This window comes from Dromiciops gliroides, chromosome 4, assembly GCF_019393635.1.
Source record: "Dromiciops gliroides isolate mDroGli1 chromosome 4, mDroGli1.pri, whole genome shotgun sequence".
Lineage (NCBI taxonomy): Eukaryota > Metazoa > Chordata > Mammalia > Microbiotheria > Microbiotheriidae > Dromiciops > Dromiciops gliroides.
The window spans coordinates 415,346,017-415,366,008 of NC_057864.1; the positions used below are offsets into that span (position 1 = coordinate 415,346,017).

The window sequence follows — 19,992 nt, forward strand, 5'->3', positions numbered from 1 at the left end:
TCGTGCCTCCTGAAGCCCTCCCCTACCCCCATCATAACTGGGCTCTCTTCTCCCACCCCCGGTTCTTCCTCTCCCTGGCAGTGCCCTTTGACTCCCCCTCCTTGTCTTAGATCTTTGACCTTGCCCCAGTGCCTCCCTCCACCCCATCCCCGGTCCTTCCTCTCCTGCTGTGCCCTATGACCTCTCCCTTTTCCTAGGATCATAATGCTTTGCAATAATTAGAGTCCATCAGGGAGGTGAAGTGAATTGCAGTCAGTAATAGAGCTTGATTTGAATGAACCCAGGTCTTTTACCTGGAAATCCGTAGTACCCACCACTTTTCTCTTAACAGCCCCTTCTTTCCATAACTGTACTCCCTGTGGCCTGAGAACATTGCCCTCCCTCCCTCCCATAGTTGTGTCCTTATCATCTCTGATGCTACCACATATGCATGTGCCTTTCCCTTTCCAGAACACCTCTCGGTTATCTAATTAAATTATTTGTATGCTACCTGTCTCGAAGAGTTATTGTAAGAATCAAATCAAACAATGTAGAGTACTTTGTAAACCATAATGCACTATATAAATGTTAGTTATGATGATAAGGATGATGATGTGAGATATAACAGAATTATAATTATGTCATTATCTACATTGTAGAACCCATGATTGTAGAACTTGTTTTCAGTACCCAGTAAGATGATCATATTATTATGTTCATACAAATCTTCGCAGCAGGGTACCTGATGAAGCAGATTGAAAACCAGGCATTTTCCTTTTTTTTATTTAATTTTTTTTTCATTTGAACACAAATCTATTTTCCCCACCTTCTACCCATTAAAAAAAGAAAGAAAGAAGAACAAAACCCTCATAACAATAAAGCAAAACAAATTCCCACATTGGCTATGTCCAAAAAAGTATTTCTCAGGCAGCACACTATGTCTTTTCTATCAGGAGGTGATCGATGTGTTTCATCTTAGGTCTAATGGAATGGTGGTTGGTCATCTAGTTGATGAGAGTTGTCTTTACAACGGGCTTATTGTACGAATTATTCTTCTGCTCTGCTTACTTTACTTTGACAACAGGTTATTCAGGTTTTCTCAGATTTCTCTGAAACTGTCTCCTCCATCATTTTAAATAACAATTTATTCCATTATAATAATTTACCAAACTTTGTTCAGCCATCCCCAAATGCCTCTTTCTTCAATCTCTTTAGGGGTACAGACCTAAGAGTGGTATTACTTGGTTAAAAGGGATGCACAGTTTAGTAACTTTTGAGGCATGGTTCCAAATAGTTTTTTTGTTTTGTTTTGTTTTGTTTTGTTTTTGCGGGGCAATGGGGGTTAAGTGACTTGCCCAGGGTCACACAGCTAGTAAGTGTCAAGTGTCTGAGGCTGGATTTGAACTGAATCCAGGGCCGGTGCTTTATCCATTGCACCACCTAGCTGCCCCTCTCAAATTGTTTTCCAGAATGTCTAGACCAATTCACAGCTCCACCAGCACTGTATTAATGTACAGGGGCAGCTAGGTAACTAGGTGGCACAGTGGATAGGGTTAGGGTTAGGGTTAGGGACCCTAACCCTAACCCTAACCCTAACCCTGAAGTTGGGAGGACCCCAGTTAAAATCTCACCTGAGACTAGCTTTGTGACCTCGGGCAAGTCACTTAACCCCAATTGCCTCCAACATCTGGAGCCATCTCCTGTCATCCTGATTGATATCTTGCCACTGAACCCAGATGGCTCTGGAGGAAAGAGTGAGGCTGGTGACTACTAAGCCCTCCCTCACTTAAATCCATTTCACTGAAAGTCATGACATCAGGTGAGGTCACGGTCCTTTTCTAGAATGAAGGACAAACAACAGTAGACCAGTTTTCCCACAGTCCCTCTAACATTTTTCAGTTCCTTTTTTTAAAAAATCAACTTTGCTAATCTTACGGGTGTGAAGTAGAACCTTCAAATTGTTTTAATTTACATTTCTCTGATTATTAATAATTTGGAGCTTTTTTTTTACTTGGTTAATAACAGCTTTAATTTCTGACTGAAAATAAAACGAGTCATTTTCACAGCTTTTGGCAGCATTCTGTCTTTGGGTTAAAAAGTTCAGTCAGTTAGTCATCAAGCATTAGTTGTTATGTGATAACCACTGTGGAAAGGGAACACTGGGAATCTAAAGACAAAAACACAGTCCTTCTCATAAAGCTCACTTGGCAGACACAACTTGCAAAAAATATGCATATAAAGATGTATACAGTGTAAATTCGAGGTCATCTCAGAGGTAAGAACAGCAGTGAGTTGGGGGAACTCCTTTGCTGGTGAAATAAACTTGTTAGCATATCATTACTGGATTGCTACCTCCTTCAAGTAAAGATCAGTAGAATGATAATTTATCAAATGGAAAAAGTCCATCAGCTGACATTTATTAAATACCTATTACATACTAGGTACTGGAATTGTTAAAAAAAAAAAAGAAAGAAAGCCAAAAATCAGCCCCTGCCCCAAGGGGCTTACATTTACTTGAAACTAGCTTTATATGTTATTATAATTCATTTCAGTAAGTATGTATTGGCTTCTTTCCTTTATTTAAATTGAAAATGAGACTGCCCAAATGTTGGCAGTTAATTTTTATAGAAATGCAAAAAGGAATAGTATAAAGTGACTTTGCATTTCATTTTGTTTTTATGTCTGTTTTTGTGAGGTGATATGTGAATGGTGAGAAGAGGATATGCAGTTGTCAACACTTATTTAAGAATAAACATTCGATAACATATAAGTATGTTTAAAAGAACTTTATGACTGAGAAATACTTGGAATCCTCCAAGTATGAGAAGCAAATTATATCTTTTTCTTTTTTTAAAGGAAACCAGATAAGTTAAATGACCTGCTGAAAATTCTGTTCCTCCATCTGGAAATTAAAAGCAGTTTCTGGTCTTTCCTCTGAGTAGTATCAAGTGCTGTAAAGAACATAGAACCTATTTTAATTATAACTCATTGTAATATAGATAATTATAATTCTGGATGTCTCAGATCATCATCCTTATCATCAAAACCAACCTTGATATAGTGCATTATGGTTTACAGAGTACTTTGCCTACATTATCTTATTTGATCGTTACAGTGACCTTTCAGGATGGGCTATATATGGTATTTATTGCCATCTTAGTTTTACAGATGATGAAACAAATTCTGAAGGGGTTAAGTAACTATCTAAAGTTACACAGCTAGTAAGTTTCAGAGCCAGAACTCAAAACCTGGTTTTTTACTCCAAATGCAGATGCTACTGCTGTGTTCCCCCAAACATAAGCATACATAATTAAAAAAAACCGTGTTATATCAACGTATTTATTAAGGTGGGATTTGGACCTTATAGGACAAAGAGGATTTTGATGCATAGCTGTCAGGGAAGGGTATTCCAAGTGGAGGAAAAGCCATGAGTAATAAGTTCAGAGGTAGGAAGACATGTTAATTTTATCCTTCATCACCAGCATTATGAAGGAGTTCTATTAAAATTATTTTGAAGGCTTTTGTAAATGTAGTAAAACTTTGGTTATCTAGAATCCTAGGTATATGAGTTGTCCAGGATAACAAAATTTAAGAAACTTAAACATTTTTGGTTTGAAATCATTGTAAAAGGTTATGTTCTGTTTTAGTCAATTGTCACTCTCTTCCTTTACTTGCTGCCTCTTTCTGGTTCTCACCATCTCACATTCCCCCAGAGTGAAGCAGCAGAAGTCAGCCCTTCTGAGTCTTTCACCACCAGGGATGATTCTCCTTGGGGAAACTCTTTTGGAGTTGCTTTGTGGTCTCAGTTCTAGGTTCCAAGTCATCTGCACCTTTATATACAGAATACATTGAATATGATTTGGTTTTGGATAATTTGGGATCGTTATTATGAACATTATTCTTACTGTGCAGTCATACAATGATGCCCTGAGGCCTATTGAAATGTACGTGACTGCTCGTCTAAATGATTTATGGTTTTTTAAAAATTCTTATATTTTTAATAGTTTTTCTGTCTTTTCTCATACTGTGAACTGTAATGTTTTGCTTCTGTCAATGTGCTTGTCCCTAGTAGGTTTTCTTATCTGCAAAATAAGGGGGTTGGATGAACTAGATCAGGGTTTCTTAAACTTTTTCCATTTGCAACCCCCTTTCACCCAAGAAATTTCAACCCCAGTTATATAGATATGTAAAATAGGTATACAGATCAAACATTTATTGCCAAATTTTTCACGACCCCCACATTCAGTGATGCAACCCCATATAGGGTAGAAACCTACAGTTTAAGAAGCTTGCAAAAAGAGCCAGTAGAGAAGGAGAGATTAAAGCTGAATGAGAGAGTTGGAGGAATGACTTAGCAAGGTCATGGAATGGAATCCAGTCCATAGGAGAAAGACCTTGATAAGGAGTAAAATAACCTAACTTAGTTAAGAAGATAATATTACATTTGTTATAATTGAAGGGTTGGGGATTGGGAGAGGAAGGAAAATGTTTTGTTTTCCCTTTTTGAAAAAGATACAACTTTAATTTCAAAATAGTGATTTCTTTAGCTATTTTTGTCAACAGAGTACAATCACCATTTTTTCCAAGATAATGGCAAAATTAATTGAAACACGTTTATGAAACCATTGGGAGATAAAAATTTTCATGGAAATATTTGGAAATATTTTTGCTAGGATGTGAGAATGATTGTTATCACCAAGAAAGAAATATAGATACATGTGTATAGGCATATATAATTATATATCTAAAATGTTTTCCTTAATTATAAGAGCAACATTCTGGTTATTTTAATCACTAATGAATATATGTGATTGTTTCAATAAAATAAGCACTTGCATTTTCAGCCTTTGACTTTATGAATCAGTTCTTTTCAACTAGAGCTCATTAGGTCTGTTAGTGTACATCTCTGCCCTTTTACTGGCTGTACATATACCTATAGCTCTGCAGGCACCAATCCACATTCTTTATCTGGTCAATGTCTAATGACAGTTTCTAGAATGACTCATATTGACCATCCTATTTTTCTTAAATTCTTCTAAATCAGGAATTTTGTGTAATGCACTTTTTAGGTAGTCTGTTGAAGTTTATGGATCCTTTCTTAGAATATTGTTTTCTAAATACATAAAGCACAAGATTACAAAAGAAACCAATTATATCAAAATTCAGTTATCAAAAAAAATTTTTTTTTATGTTTCCAGCCCTCCCTGAAATATATCTACATATCCCTTGTTAAGAGTTTCTTTTCTAAGTAACGTATGGAAACTCAGGAAGACTGGTTTATTGTAAACTCTTTACCAATTTTTTTCTAAATAAGTGTTTCTGAATTGTTTAGTTCTGCTTTAATTAGTTCTCTCATTTTATTTAGGTCACTTAGCCTCTCAAGCCTCAGTTTTCTCATGTATGAAATGAGAGGGTTAATATTGTGCTTGAGATCTTAGATCCAGTCTCTAAAATGCTGTGACCCTATGACTTATTCATGGTTACTCTTTATCTAGCTGTCTTTCTAACAGCATCTTCTGATCCTAATTAATCATAGTTTTTTGTTTGGGGAGGTCCCCCCCCCACAAAGAATCTTAGAGTTCTATTCAGTAGTATACCCCAGAGACCCCTTTTTTACTCATGGTACTAAAATTATCCATAAACAAGGAACTGGATATGTGATTTGAATTAGTAGAGCCTTCTCTACTAATTCAAATCAGCACCTTTTCCACAAATGTATCAAGTTGAAGGTGACAGCTGGAAGTTTGAGAGTTGTCTAGAGCACTGAGAGTTAAAGTGACTTGTTCAGGGTCACACAGCTTGTATCAAGCTATCAATAAACATTTATTAAGAGCTTACTACATTCCCAGCACTGTGCTAAGCATTGAGAGATACAAAAAGAGGGGCACAATATAGTCCCTGCTCTCAAGAAGCTTACAGTCTAATGAGGAACCCTGTCCATGTGATGCACAGTATGTGTCAGAGGGGGAACTTTAACCCAGGTATTCCTGACTGATATAGGTTCTCTATCTAATACACTATCCTGCCCCCCATAGGATTTTTTTTCCATGGAATATTTATTCACAGAACAGGATAAAATAGAGAGGAAACCGTATTTCACTTACTTTGTTACTTGTTGGGTGTCAACCCTCAGTCATTCTATAATAACTGTGTATAGATGTATGTGCATATATATATATATACATATATATTCATATATTTATCATGCCAAATTTACTAGGATGTCTGGCGTACGGGAGAGCAAAGCCCTAGTAGTTTGCCTTTAGTAGTGAAAGGCTTAAAAAAGAGAACATATCTTTTTTGGCAATATAATAGCCACAGTTTTTCCTCTATTATCTTAAACATTTCATTTCCCACAACACAAAAGTGGATGTTTGGAAACTGAACTTAAAGGATGAAGGGGACTAATACTTAAAGCTTTGGAGAAACCCAAGCACCCAAAGGCACCCTTTAATGTCCCAAGTTCCCAACCCTTTCCTATCCAAATTTTTCTTTTTAAATGCCATTGTAGAGCACATTGTAATGTAACACTCCTGCTGTAATTTGTGATTCAAAATGTGAGAAATCAGCAGTGTGAAAGACAGGAAAACTCGTACCTGCTTAATTAAAACATTCAGTGAATTTTTTCACTCAGTTGAGAAAGGAGGAAAACATTTGAATAAAATCAAAGCAAAAGACTGAGCCTGTCTCCTTGCAAAATAAAGAGGAGAATGTTTTCAGAAATTCAGTGTTGTCACTTGCAGTTTTCAGTAGAAAATACTTGAAACAAAAATCCCTTTATTAGTGAAGAAAGGCAGCCAACCCAAATGTGACAGAAGCTACAGCCCAAATGAGAGCCAGTGTTTCTCTAAAAGGTGGGAGTGAGTGAGGGTTTTATTTTTGCTCCATCTCCCAAATTTATCTCCACAGTGTTTGTGTTGGCTTCATTTGCATCTTAAGCATCACTGCCAAGTAACTATGGGAGCAGGATAAGCTCCATAGTTATAATAGGGGCCAGATTCCTATGGCTTCATGCTCTGTTTGAGGCCATCCCATTTCCTTGAGAGAGACTCCACATGTTGGAGTGGGTAGGAAGCAGTGAGAGGCAGAATCCAGATCTGTGAACATTCAGCTACTATAACTTTCTTTCAATTTATTAGAAATAGATCATTAAGCTTACATGATTTGATTCAAGAAACCAGATCACTGTTTTTTGTGCTTACCCAGCCTAATTCACTTAATACCTCCCTTCTGGTCCTTGCATCCCTTCTTAAATGAAGATAACACCTAACTCCTTATTTATCGTACCGAGATATTGTAAAATACCAACAGTATTCCTCTTTTAGAAGTAGCCTCAGGAGAAGGTAAGATTTATGCCCTCGGTTCCATGCAGTAGCTCACTTTATATGTGAGATTATTGTAAAATCAAGTACACTTGAATGGAATCTGAGATCATCTTATACTAAATTCTCTCATATAGGAAATTTAGTTGTGTGTGTTGATAGATAATATATAATTGTTATATTGAAATAACAACATACTTTAAGGTTTTGAAAGAAATATACTAAGTACAAAATATATTGTCATCCTTGCTGAGGTTTCTAACACTGTTAATGTCAAGAATTTATTCGTGCCTTTGCTTATATGTCATGGATAATATTCAATAATTTGTAATAGTTAATGCTTCCTATTGGCACTTTTGCTTAAATCAGTGGCTTATTTAACTGTTACTTGCTCTTCTCCTTAGGAACTATTAGCATATCAAAACAGTTTTTACTAAATTTAGCAAAGTTATATAATGTACTTGCATTTATTCTTTCTAAAAATATCTTTTTGATATGATAAGGGTCTCCTAAGGGAGACCCAATCCTTAGTGAAGTAATCATTAGGTTAAGAATAAAAATGTTAGTAGTACATTTTCTGATTATTGATGGACTATTATTATCTGATTGAATATATATATAGTGAATGATCTGCTTAGATTTTTTTCAAATGCTGAATTTCAAGTTTTTGTTTTATAAAGTAAAAAAGGAAACAAAAAACCAATGGGCCAGTTTTCTATATAAGTTAGGTTCTCTTTTATACTGGTATTTTATGGGAAATGGAAATACCACCCACTCCAAATTCAGAGGACTGGGGTTCATATTCCACATCTGAAGATTACTTACCTCTGTGACCTTGGGCAAGTCATTTAATGTCTCTTGGCCTTAATTTCCTCATCTGTAAAATGAGAAATAGATGGCCTCTAATATCTTTTCAGTTTTAGATCTGTTATCTTATATTCCTTATGACAATTAGTTGGCTAAGTGGCTTTTTTAAAAAATCACTGTTTCTATTCAAAATGCCTAGAATTGAGACATTGACTTTTTGAAAAGTGTATTTCTATTTTAGTTTTTGGCCTAAGAATTTTTTGAAGCAATAGCTTTAATGGAGTTCTTAAATGGTTACCATTGCCTTTCCTGAATTGCAACCCAACTAATTATAGAAGGTATAGAAGTTTTGAGCATTAGTATTTTATTTATATAGTTTCCAGTTAATATGGTATTCTTTACTTTCTATCTGAAACCTCCCAAAGCTCTTAACCAGAACATAATTTTGTCTCAGGTAAAGCTACCCCTAAACAGAAGATGAACTTTGTATATAGATTGTGTAATATTATGCATTTGACTTGAAAGATACTTTTTTGGGCTGTTAACAAAATGAATAATGAGTCATATTTATTTTTATTTTTCAGATTAATACCAAGAATTCAACAATGGGTGTGAGAGGTTTACATGGATTTGTGGGAAATGCCTGTCCCAATGTATGTACAGTAGTAAATTTGAAAGAAATGGCAGAAAAATACCAAATTCACCATCCTGGATGCACTCCTGTAATTGTTGTTGATGCCATGTGCTGTCTTAAACATTGGTATACACCAGAATCTTGGGTTTGTGGTGGCCAGTGGCTGGAATACCATTCTGTTTTACAAGATTTCATTAAAGCTTTTACCACAGCAGGCATCAAATTGGTATTCTTCTTTGATGGTGTGGTAGAGCAGAATAAGAGACGTGAATGGGTAAAACGGAGACTCAGGAACAACAAGGAGATATCTAAAATCTTTCAGTTCATCAAGACCCATAGACGGCAACCAGACAGAGATATGTTCTTCATTCCCTCAGGGCTGGCCACATTTACACGTTTTGCTTTAAAATCTCTGGGTCAGGAAACTGTGTGTTCATTACAAGAGGCAGACTATGAAGTGGCTTCTTATGGTCTCCAGAATAACTGCCTGGGAATTCTTGGAGAAGATACCGACTATCTCATCTTTAATACATGCCCTTACTTTTCTATTAGTGAGCTCCGCCTTGACAGTCTTGTTACTGTTATGTTCTCGAGAGAGAACCTTTGTCATAGCCTGGGTCTCGACGTAACAGATCTTCCTCTCTTGGCCTGCCTCTTGGGCAATGATACTGTTCCAGAAGGCATGTTGGAAAGGTTTCGGCAAAAATGCCTGTCTGGTTATTCTTCTGCTAAACAGAACAATGACAAAAGAGCTAACACAATTCTAGCTGTGGCAGACTACATAGCTAGGGTACTCCACTCACAGCAGGGGGTGAAAACCCTGGAAGAGATGTTACCTTTGGGACAAAACAAAACTGTGTTTTGCAGAGGGCTGGCATCCTATCTCCTTCCAGGGCAACATTCTCCCTGGCTTCTCCAAATACCCAGCTTGGAAACCTCAGACAAGCAAGAAGGAACCATGTGTTCAGACCCAGAGATCTTACAGGTACTTGGATATGTTCACCCAAATTTAATACGTGGTGACTAAAAATGTCTGTCAACAAGTGTTTGTTTTATGACTGCTATGTTCAAGGCAGCGTTTTGGGTCCTTTAAGAGTGAGGGGAATACACACAAAAGTAAAGTCTGTGCCTTCAAAGACCTTAAAATTTATTTAGGGAGCTGAGACAATTGAACATAAAATGGCCATCAAAAATACAAGGTAGTATGTAATAATGCTAAATGGCACAGAAAATAGTATTTCCACAGAGGGAGTTACCACCTTGGGGTAGTATGGTCAGGAAAATCTTGATGAGGTAGGGCTTCAGCTTTTAAAATGGGTAGAATTTGAATAGAAAGAGGATGGATTCCAGGTAGGGAGTATAGCATGAGTAAAAATTATAGAGGTCAGAATATACAAGACATGTTTGAGGAACACTGAAGAGAACAATTTGGGTTCCCCAGAGGAGTGATGAATTAGAGTTTTTGTAGGAGAGCTACGAAAGATAGATTGGAAATGTAGTTTGAGGTGAGAACAGAGGATATTCAAACTCATGCTAAGTTTAGCATTTATTCTCCAGGTAATGAGGAAGGCCTTTGATGAGAAAAGTTACTTGATGAAAATGATGTTTTCAGAAGATGTTCTTGGTAGCTTGGAGAAGGTGGACATGAATGGTAAGGAGATGGGATGAGATAAATATCAGTAGTTCAATTGTGATGGATGAGGCTCTAAATTAGGATGGGAAAGACATTACAAAAGAATAGGAGGGATTGTAGCTGATTAGATAGCTAGGTGGTGAAAGAAAGGAAGCAGGAGGAAGTTTAAGTATGGAAGAAATGAGGTAGATGAAGCTATTTGGGGAAGGATCATTTGTTTGGGTTTAGGCATGTTAGGTTTAAAGTGTCAGCAGGATGTCCAATTGGAACTCTTCAGTAAACATTTGAAAATGGAGTACTGGAGGTCAAGAAAGAGGTTAGGGCTAGAAATACAAATTTGAGAATCATCTGAATAGAGATTTTTGAGGCCTGTGAAAGTGATCCTTACCTCCGAGAAAGAGGCTACAGAGAAGAATAGCAGAGGGCTAAGAACAGAATTTGGAAAATGGTCACATTTCAGGATCAGGAGATAGAAGAGAAAACGATAAAAGGGTTTTCATGGAGGTAGAGAAACAACCAGGATCATGCAATGTCATGCCATCAAGGGATTAGAAGGTTTCCAGATGAAGGGGGTGGCATGTGTTGATAAGTGACAGAGTGAGGGCTGAGGAAGGAAAAAACCTTGGATTTGGTGATTAGGAAATCATTGGAGGGCCTTGAGAGTGCAGCTTCATTAGCATAGTGGGTTAAAGGTCAGATTGTAAACTGTTAAGGAACAAGGGGGAACTGAGGCAATGGATACAGTGTGTCCAACCCACATAGCCAAAATGTTTGGTAGTGGAAGGAAGGAAATAGGTGAGGAGCTGCAATAGCAAGTGAGAGTTTGGCTCAAGAGAGGGAAGCACGTTTGTTTGTAGGCAGAGGGGAAGAAGCTGGGAGAGGGAGTTTGAAGATGAGGGGAGAAAAGGGAAACAAGGTCTGTAAGAGGCCAGAGGAGGAAGGGACAGAGAATGTAAGTGAAAAGATTTCAGAAAAAAAGGAGAGACAAGATCTCCGAGACAAGATCAGAGAACTGGTATAGAGACAGAAACATTTTGAGGTAGAGAGGAGGCTAAATAAGGGAACTCTGAATATGAACAGAATAGGCAAGGTCACCTCAGAATTCAACAATTCAGCTGAACAAGGATTTATTTTTTTAAGCACATGGTATGTGCCAAGTATTGGTGTTGGCAGTGGGGATACAAACAAAAATGAAAACATCCCCCCTCCTCAAGGAGCTTCCTTCCTCCTGGGAGAAACAGCACGGACAAAGATAAGTAAATACAAGACATACCAAGTGGTTTGGTAAGGGTGAACCTCAGCGACAGGGCTGATCCATAAAGGTCCTGGAGAGAAGGTGGCATTGAGCATCAGAGTTCGGGACAACAAGAGATGCAGGGGAGGAGGGAGGGAAGCCTCCAAAGGCATGGAGGGCAGGAGGTGAAATGTGCTAGACAGAGAACAACAAACAACCTCTTTGGGCTGGAATGTAGAGCATAGAAAGAGGAGTAATGTGAAACCATGGAAAGGATGGTAAACTAAAGAACTGATGTTTTATCCTAGATCTAATAATGAATTGCCTTTAGAGCAAGGACGTGACATAGAATCACAGAATTGGAGATCTGGAAGGAGCCTCAATGTCTACTCTAACACATACACAAAAGAAATTCCCACTAAGAAATACCTAGGGGGCAGCAAGGTGGCGCAGTGGATAAAGCACTGGCCCTGGATTCAGGAGGGAGGACCTGAGTTCAGATTGGCCTCAGACACTTGACACTTATTAGCTTTGTGACCCTGGGCAAGTCACTTAACCCTCATTGCCCAGCAAAAAAAAAAGAAAAAAATACTTAGCTAGTGTTCAACCTCTGCTTGAGGGACTCTGGTGAGGGGAAACTCACTAGCACTAGAAAGAACGCCCAATCCTCTCTTGGACAGCCCTAATTATTAGGAAGTTTTTCCTGATTTCAATCCTAAATTTGCTCCTTGGCAACTTCTACACCATTACCCCTGGTGCTGGCCTCTGGGGCAAAACAGAACATATCAGATGCCTCTTCCCTGTGACAGCAGTCCTTCAGATGCTTGAAGGACGCCTTCTTGTCCCCCTCTAAGTCTTCTTGAAGCTAAACACGCTCAGTTCCTTCACCTGAGCCTTGGTGACGTGGATTCAAGGCCCTTCACTATCCTTGTCGCCCTCTTGGATACTCTCCAGCTAATTAATGTCTTTCTTAAACAGGGGCGCCCATGACCGAACATATGCTCAAATCTGTGCTTTAGGGATATTAATTTGCCAGCTTTGTGCATGTTGGATTAGAGAGGGGAGAGACTGGAAGCAGGGAAGCCAATTAAGCTACTGCCTTGGTCAAGGAGAGAGACGATGAGCGCCTGGACTAAGATGATTGTATGAATGGAGAGAAGGGGTAGGATGGTAAAGATGTAGTGGAAGCGTAATTGACAGACGTTGGCAATTAACTGGATATGAGGGGTGAAGGAGAGGATTGAAGGCTTAAGTGGAAAGATTTGCTGTCCGGGAGAAGTATAATAAACCACCACATATTACTTATTCTTGGATCATTTATTAAAGAGGTGCCATCTCTCCCTATTTGATCTTGTTCTTGGATGGTGTTTCACAACCAGAAAAATGTCAGACCACAGTCAATTTGTAGCCACAATAACAATGGCCCACTCTTAGAAGTTGCCTGGCAAAATTAGATTATGATGATAATAAAATCATTTAAAAGACTGAAAATGTTTTGGATCTAGTTTTATACTACAAAATAACATTTGATGAATTAAACACTAACTTTTCCATTCATTCTGTTAAATCAAGTAAGAAATATTCACATTCCTTGCACATGGTAGATGCTAAAATATTTGTTGAATTAACATTTCAACAAATGACTCCAATTACAATTAAACTGAGGGTAATTCAGAGGCTATATGTTTTCCTAAACTTTCCCCATTGATACCATAATTAAAACAAAACACTTTTTGTATTATTACATATCTGTAATAATACATATCTATGGAGGTGAGATTATAAATAGCATCAAATAAATCTGCCATTATTTCCTACTGAAAAATAATTAGGAGCACTATTTATTTAGATCTTAGAGATTTTAAGTCATTTAGAGCTTATTATTTAGATCACTTTCTGGTAACATTTTATTCAGGAAAACTGGGGATAGAGGTCTACTAACTCATGAAGATGACAGGGGTGCCTTTATGATGGATTGTTGGTGCTTGTAATCAGTTTTTTACAAAATATGAACTAGCTACTTTTGACATATTACATACAAGATACAACAGCATAGTGCAACTAGCACTAGAGTCAGTAAACAAACAAACTTGACTTTGGCAGTACCTCTGAAACTTAATACTTATGTTCATAGACAAATCAATTTGCATTTTTGAGCTTCACGGGCCTCATCTGTAAAATAGAGTAATTATGTTACTATCTCCTAATAGGGTTGTCCTGCAGAAAATCTTTTGCTATATAAATACTCATGCAAGTCTGCCTAAGTGTCTCTGAATTTCTATTTGTCATTTCTTATGGCGCAATAATATTCCATTACATTCATATTCCACAATCTGAAGTGCTATCAATTTTTTGGTGTATACAAGACATTTCCTGCTCTCTGCCGCTCCCAAAGTACTTTTTTCAATAGCAATATCACTTTTTTAGTATAGTTACAAACTTTCCAAAATCAGCTTCTTCATTTTATAGATGAGAAAACTAAAATTTAGAGAAGTTAAGCAATTTTCCCATGGTTAACACAGGTTGGAACTGACTTCATTCTTCCAACTCTTTCTATTGTGCCATGACATTTAGTAGAGAGGTAATAAAGTTTTCACTTGAGATTCCATCTAGAAAATATATCACCATTCCTACTTTCCTATCTATACAAAATCTCTTGAGAGTAATCTACACATGCCCCAAGGACTTCTTGATGAGGATATTAGAAGAGAAAAGGTGAGATTTTGAAAGAGACATTGCACAGTACCATCATATGTTGTCTGAAAAATTTGGAAAATATGACAACCCATTTGCTTATTATTTGTTATTTAAAAAACACATTTATTCAGGGAAACAAACCTCAAAGTCTGTCTTCTAACTAAGTATCCATCATTTATTCCTTGAAAGACAAGCAAGGCATAAATTGGAAAGATGTTTGCTCCCCAAAATTGTTCAGTACTGTCAGGGAGGAGATTAACTACAGAGTCTAGGTTGAAGAAAGATTCCAGACAGCTGATGATGTCCTCCACATGTCCCTGCTTTGGGATGACATGGTGTGACATTAAACTCTGAAATGTTTCAGGGTCTTCAGATGGAGATCCATAATCATTCAAAATCAGCTTAAGTGGCACCTCCTACAAAAGCTCTTTCCTGATCAGCCAAGTTATTAGTGCTCATTCTGTAAAATTTCTTTGCGTTTATTTTATATATATTTTTTAATTTACCTAATCTGACTCCCTTCAAGATGCAACTCAAATACCACCTTTCTCTACAAATGCCTTCCTGAACCTCTCAGTCGCTAGTGCTTAATATAACTACTTGTTAAATTATATTGGTTTTCATACTCTACTCAGCATGTGCTCAGCTTTTACTCTCCTTAGCCTAATCTTGGCTGCACTGTCTATTAATTATTCTTGCTAGCACCTTGATTTGTCTCAGGAAAACCTCCCATTTTAATAATTAATGATTATGTTAAAATGTCTTTATCATCAAAATGGAATATACCCAAATTAGAGGACAGGTATGAAAAGCATCTTACTGGATCAGTCTAAACATTTTTTAAGCACCAACTATGTACTAAGCATTGCAGATACAAAGAAAAGTAAAAGATGGTCCCCTCAAGCTCACAGTTCTTATCAGGGAGACAACATGCAAATAAATATGAACAAGCAAACCATATACAGGATAAATTGGAAACAATCAATAGAGGAAAGGCACTAAAATTAAGAGGAATTGGGAAAGGCTTCCTTTATAAAGTAGAATTTGAGTAGAGGTTTGAAGGAAGCCAGAAAGGAGAGAATTCTAGGTATGAGAGAGTCAGTGAAAATGCCCATTTGAAAAATGGAGTGTCTTGTTTAAGGAATAGCAAGGAGGCCTGTGTCACTGGATTGCAGAATAATACATGGTGGGGTATAAAATGTAAGAAGATTGGCGTGGAGGGACAATTATGAAGAGCTTTAAACACTAAACAGGATTTTCTATTTGATCCTAGAGGTCATATTGTAGTTTATTGGGGGCTGGGAGGGGGTGTGGTGTCTGGGTGGGGTGTGGCATGATCAGATTTGTACTTTAGGAAGATCGATTTGATAGCAGAGTAGAGGGTGGATTGGAGTGGGGAGAAAGAGCTGCTTGTGGCTGGTGGACCCACCAGGTCAAGTATTGCAATAATCTAAGCATGAGGTAATAAGGTCCTACACCAGATTTCAAGATGTTGCAAAGGTGAAATTGACAAGCCTTTGGCAACAGATAGGATATGGAGGTGGGGAGGTAAGAGAAAGAAGAATCAATGACACCAAGGTTGTGGGGGCCTGAGGGACTGGGAGAATTTGCAGTGCCCTTGACAGTAATAGGGAAATTTGGAAAGGGGGGGGCAGCATTTGGGAGGGAAAGATGAGTTCAGTTTTGCAAATGTTGAATTTAAGATTTGGTAGGTTAAAATGGAGTAGAAGAGAATATCAAATTTCTTGCTGTTAGTCAGAATTGAAATTTTAGCCCATGTCCAGCCAACCAAGTAATTATGCTTTTCCAAGAAGAATAAAAGTGTTTATCTCTTTTGAAATAATTAAAATGAGGCCAATGAGAAAAGATAAAACAGGAAAACAAATTTTGTAATTGTACCCTGAAAAGAGAACAAGCGACAAGACTTTTTTTTAAAAAAGAAAGTTTTCTCCCTTTTAAATCTCAAAGTATTTTCCATTTCTTGGTCAACTTCAGCTTTTCGGATTATCAAGTTAGCACAATATAATAATGGATTAAAATAACTTTAAAATCTATTTTTACATATTGCTGACCTTCAAATTACACGTCTCACTTTCTTGCTCTGAAGAAATAGTACCAGTGAATTAGACTGCATTTTGTCTAGGCTCAGTAGAGTGAACACACACTCAAACGCCCTTATAACTCATCTGCAGCTACCTATCAACTTTTTTTAAAAAATAAAAGTATTTTATTATTTTCCAGTTAAACGTAAAGATAGCTTTCAGCATTTGTTTACATAAGATTCCCAATTTCACATTTTTCTCCCTCCCTCCTCCCTCCCCCAGACAGCAGGCAATCCGATATAGGTTATAAATAAATAAATAAATATATATATATATATATATATATATATATATATATATATAGCAGAGTAGTGTATATATATATGTATGGATATATATATATATCCATACATACACACACACACACACATATATATACACACACATATACATATACATAACAACATTAAACATATTTCTGCATCAGTCGTGCTATAAGAGAAGAATCAGAGCAATAAGGAAAAACCTCAAAATAGAAAAACGACAGCACCAAAAACAAAAGAAATAGTAGGGTTCAATCAGTATCCATATTCCACAGTTCTTTTTTTTTTTTTTTCTGGATTTGGAGAGCCTTTTCCATCATGAGTCCCCTGGAACTTTCTTGTACCATTGTATTGGTGAGAAGAATCCAGTCTATCATAGTTGATCAACACATAATGTTGATGATACTGTGTACAATGTTCTTCTGGTTCTGCTCATCTCACTCATCAGTTCATGCAAGTCCTTCCAGGTTTCTCTGAACTTCTCCTACTCATCGTTTCTCACAGCACAATAGAATTCCATTACATTCATATACCACAACTTGTTCAGCCATTCCCCAACTGATGGGCAACCTCTCAAATTTCCAATTCCTTGTCACCACAAAAAGAGCAGCTATAAATATTTTTGAACATGTGGGTCCTTTTCCCTTTTCTATGATCTCCTTTGGAAAAAGACCCAAAAGTGGTATTGCTGGGTCAAAGGGTACAGCTTTATAGCCCTTTGGGCATAATTCCAAATTGCTCTCCAGAATGGTTGGATCAGTTCACAGCTCCACCAATAATGCATTAGTGTTCCAATTTTCCCACAGCTTCTCCAACATTTATTATTTTCCTTTTTTGTCATATTAGCCAATCTGACAGATGTCAGGTGGTACCTCAGAGTTGTTTTAATTTGCATCTCTCTAATCAATAGTGATTTAGAACATTTTTCATATGGGAATAGATAGCTTTGATTTCTTCATCAGAAAACTGCCTGTTCATATCCTTTTCTCAATTGGGGAATGTCTTGGATTCTTATAAATTTGATTTAGTTCCCCATATATTTTAGAAATGAGGCCTTTATCAGAAGTACTGGCCATAAAAATTGTTTCCCAGCTTTCTGCATCCCTTCTAATTTTGGATGCATTGCTTCTGTTTGTACAAAACCTTTTAAATTTAATGTAATCAAAATCATCCATTTTGCATTTCATAATATTCTCTCTCTCTTGTTTGGTCATAAACTGCTCTCCTTTCCAAAGATCTGAAAAGTAGACTATTCCTTCTTCTCCTAATTTACCTATAGTATCACCTCTTATGTCTAAATCATGTACCCATTTTGACCTTATTTTAGTATAAGGTGTCAGATGTTGGTCTATGCCTAATTTCTGCCATACTATCTTCCAGTTTTCCCAGCAGTTTTTGTCAAAGCTACCTATCAACTTTAACAGGACCACCATATTATTTTATACAACTCAAAAAAAAATCTCTCATTCACAAAATTTATGATGTTCACAATTTGCCTAGCATTTACATCTTCAATTAACAAATCAAAAACTTCATGGTTATATATGTTGTATAGCAAGCTGTGAACTTATTCCTAATGCAGTATGAAAATACCTGCCATGGGGTGAAACCTCCTTTATAGGGAATCATCCTTCTAGGTTAAACCCTTGTAATTAATGAGATCTGAAGACTGAATAATTAATTGGTCCCTTTTGAAGTTCCCAGCTTTTTTCAGAATACTAGGATTATGTCTGCCTGACTTTGGGGCACAGATCTGCCCTTTTCTATTTACTATTTTATTGTCAAAAAGACTTTCAGCTTTGTTTTGTTTTGTTTTACTTCGAGCAGGTAGCTAAGGAGCAACACATACGGGCTGAAAGCTACCTGGTCTACAATATCCTAAGCAGTGGAGAAATTGAATGCAGCAACACAATGGAAGATGAACTTGACCCAGAACTCCCTGGCCAGGCACTGATTTTCCGTCCTGCTCGGCAGCATATTTACTCACTCTTGTTGGAAGACAGTAAAGGTAAGATTTGGCAGCACAGCATAAAGTAAAAGTCTAAGAAGCTGGCCTGATGAACTCTAGTGCAATCTTTTAGTACATAGAGGCTGTTAAATAGGGTTTAACTTTTTGGTAAAATCTTTCATTGATAATATTGCTTACATCTGTATAAAATTTAGGATAAATGCTGTGAGGCGTTACATATAATTAGTAAGCAATCAAAATTCATTAAAGAAAAGTCCATTTTCTCCCCTACAGTCTCACAATTGCATCCTTTAAAAGGGGATTGATTTTTGAAAAACATCTTTTTTTATAAAAGCACAAGATGTGTTTATTATTAAAGGGACAATATTTAGTCTCAACTAAAAATATTTTTATAAAATAATTTTACAAAATATACATTTTTTTGTGTTCCCAAGGCTGTTTAGAGGCATTGCCTTTTTAAAAAGTTAACAATATCAGAGGTGGGATTCTATCCTGGATCTACACTGCCCCCAGCCCATATCCTCTGTAGGACCCAGGACAAGCCACTCTACCTCTCTTAGCTCCTGGGCATGACTCTAAGATGGGAAGTTGGAGAGCAAAGGCAGTTTTGCTTTAGTATAGGAAGTTTCCTCAGAAAGAGTATTTGTCCCATACCAATGTCATCACAGAGCTAGCCAAAAATTTTTTTAACAAAATAATTTCCGCCTCTTTGTTTCTCCATGTGTGTATGTCAATAAAGATTAAAATATTCTTGAGGTTTCATATAATTAAATTTTGCTCCACAGTCCTTTGTGATATCTTAAAACCCTGAGAGACAAGAGTTTTCTGACTCATTAATAACCAGTTTATTAATTAGGCTAGCCAGCAATCATGCTCAGTGGTTTCTCTCAGTAACCAAAAACACCAAGGGACACTCTGAACACCTTAAATCCCTTCTGAAAGGGAACTCCCCTGACAAGTGAAAATCAACCCTGATTGGTGGGCATTAAATGAGAAGGTAGGCTAAAAGTCTTTAGCTCCTTCTTCTGAGATAGTGACTCTATCATGAAACTCAGCAGTCTTAAAGTATCTGGGCAGGGGAAGCCATTTCCATTTGGACCTCCCTGGCTAGTTTCTCCTTCATGAACTGGGTTACTCTAAACTCTAATGAGAGGAATCAAGGACAGGGGGTTCCTCCCCAAGGTTAAGGGTCACCCAGACTGGATTCTCTTTTTACTGTGAATAGAGTAGCTCACCTAAAATCTGCCCCAGGTTAAGAACCCTTCCTCCTTAGGATGTGGATTAATGGCTGCTCTTGTCTAAGTGTAGTAGAAATATTATAACCAGAAAATGAACATGTTTGCAAATCCAAA

At 37.1% G+C, this 19,992-nt stretch overlaps 1 protein-coding gene across 1 annotated transcript in view; it reads left to right on the forward strand.

Moving 5' to 3' along the window:
• The window catches only part of FAM120B (family with sequence similarity 120B), a 136,108-nt gene that overhangs the window by 15,791 nt on the left and 100,325 nt on the right, over positions 1 to 19,992 (forward strand). The window contains exons 3-4 of the mRNA XM_043962356.1: positions 8,693 to 9,727; positions 18,499 to 18,679. Of these exons, the coding sequence (XP_043818291.1) occupies positions 8,714 to 9,727; positions 18,499 to 18,679 (1,195 nt within the window). The 5' untranslated portion in view covers positions 8,693 to 8,713. The remainder of the gene's footprint in view (positions 1 to 8,692; positions 9,728 to 18,498; positions 18,680 to 19,992) is intronic.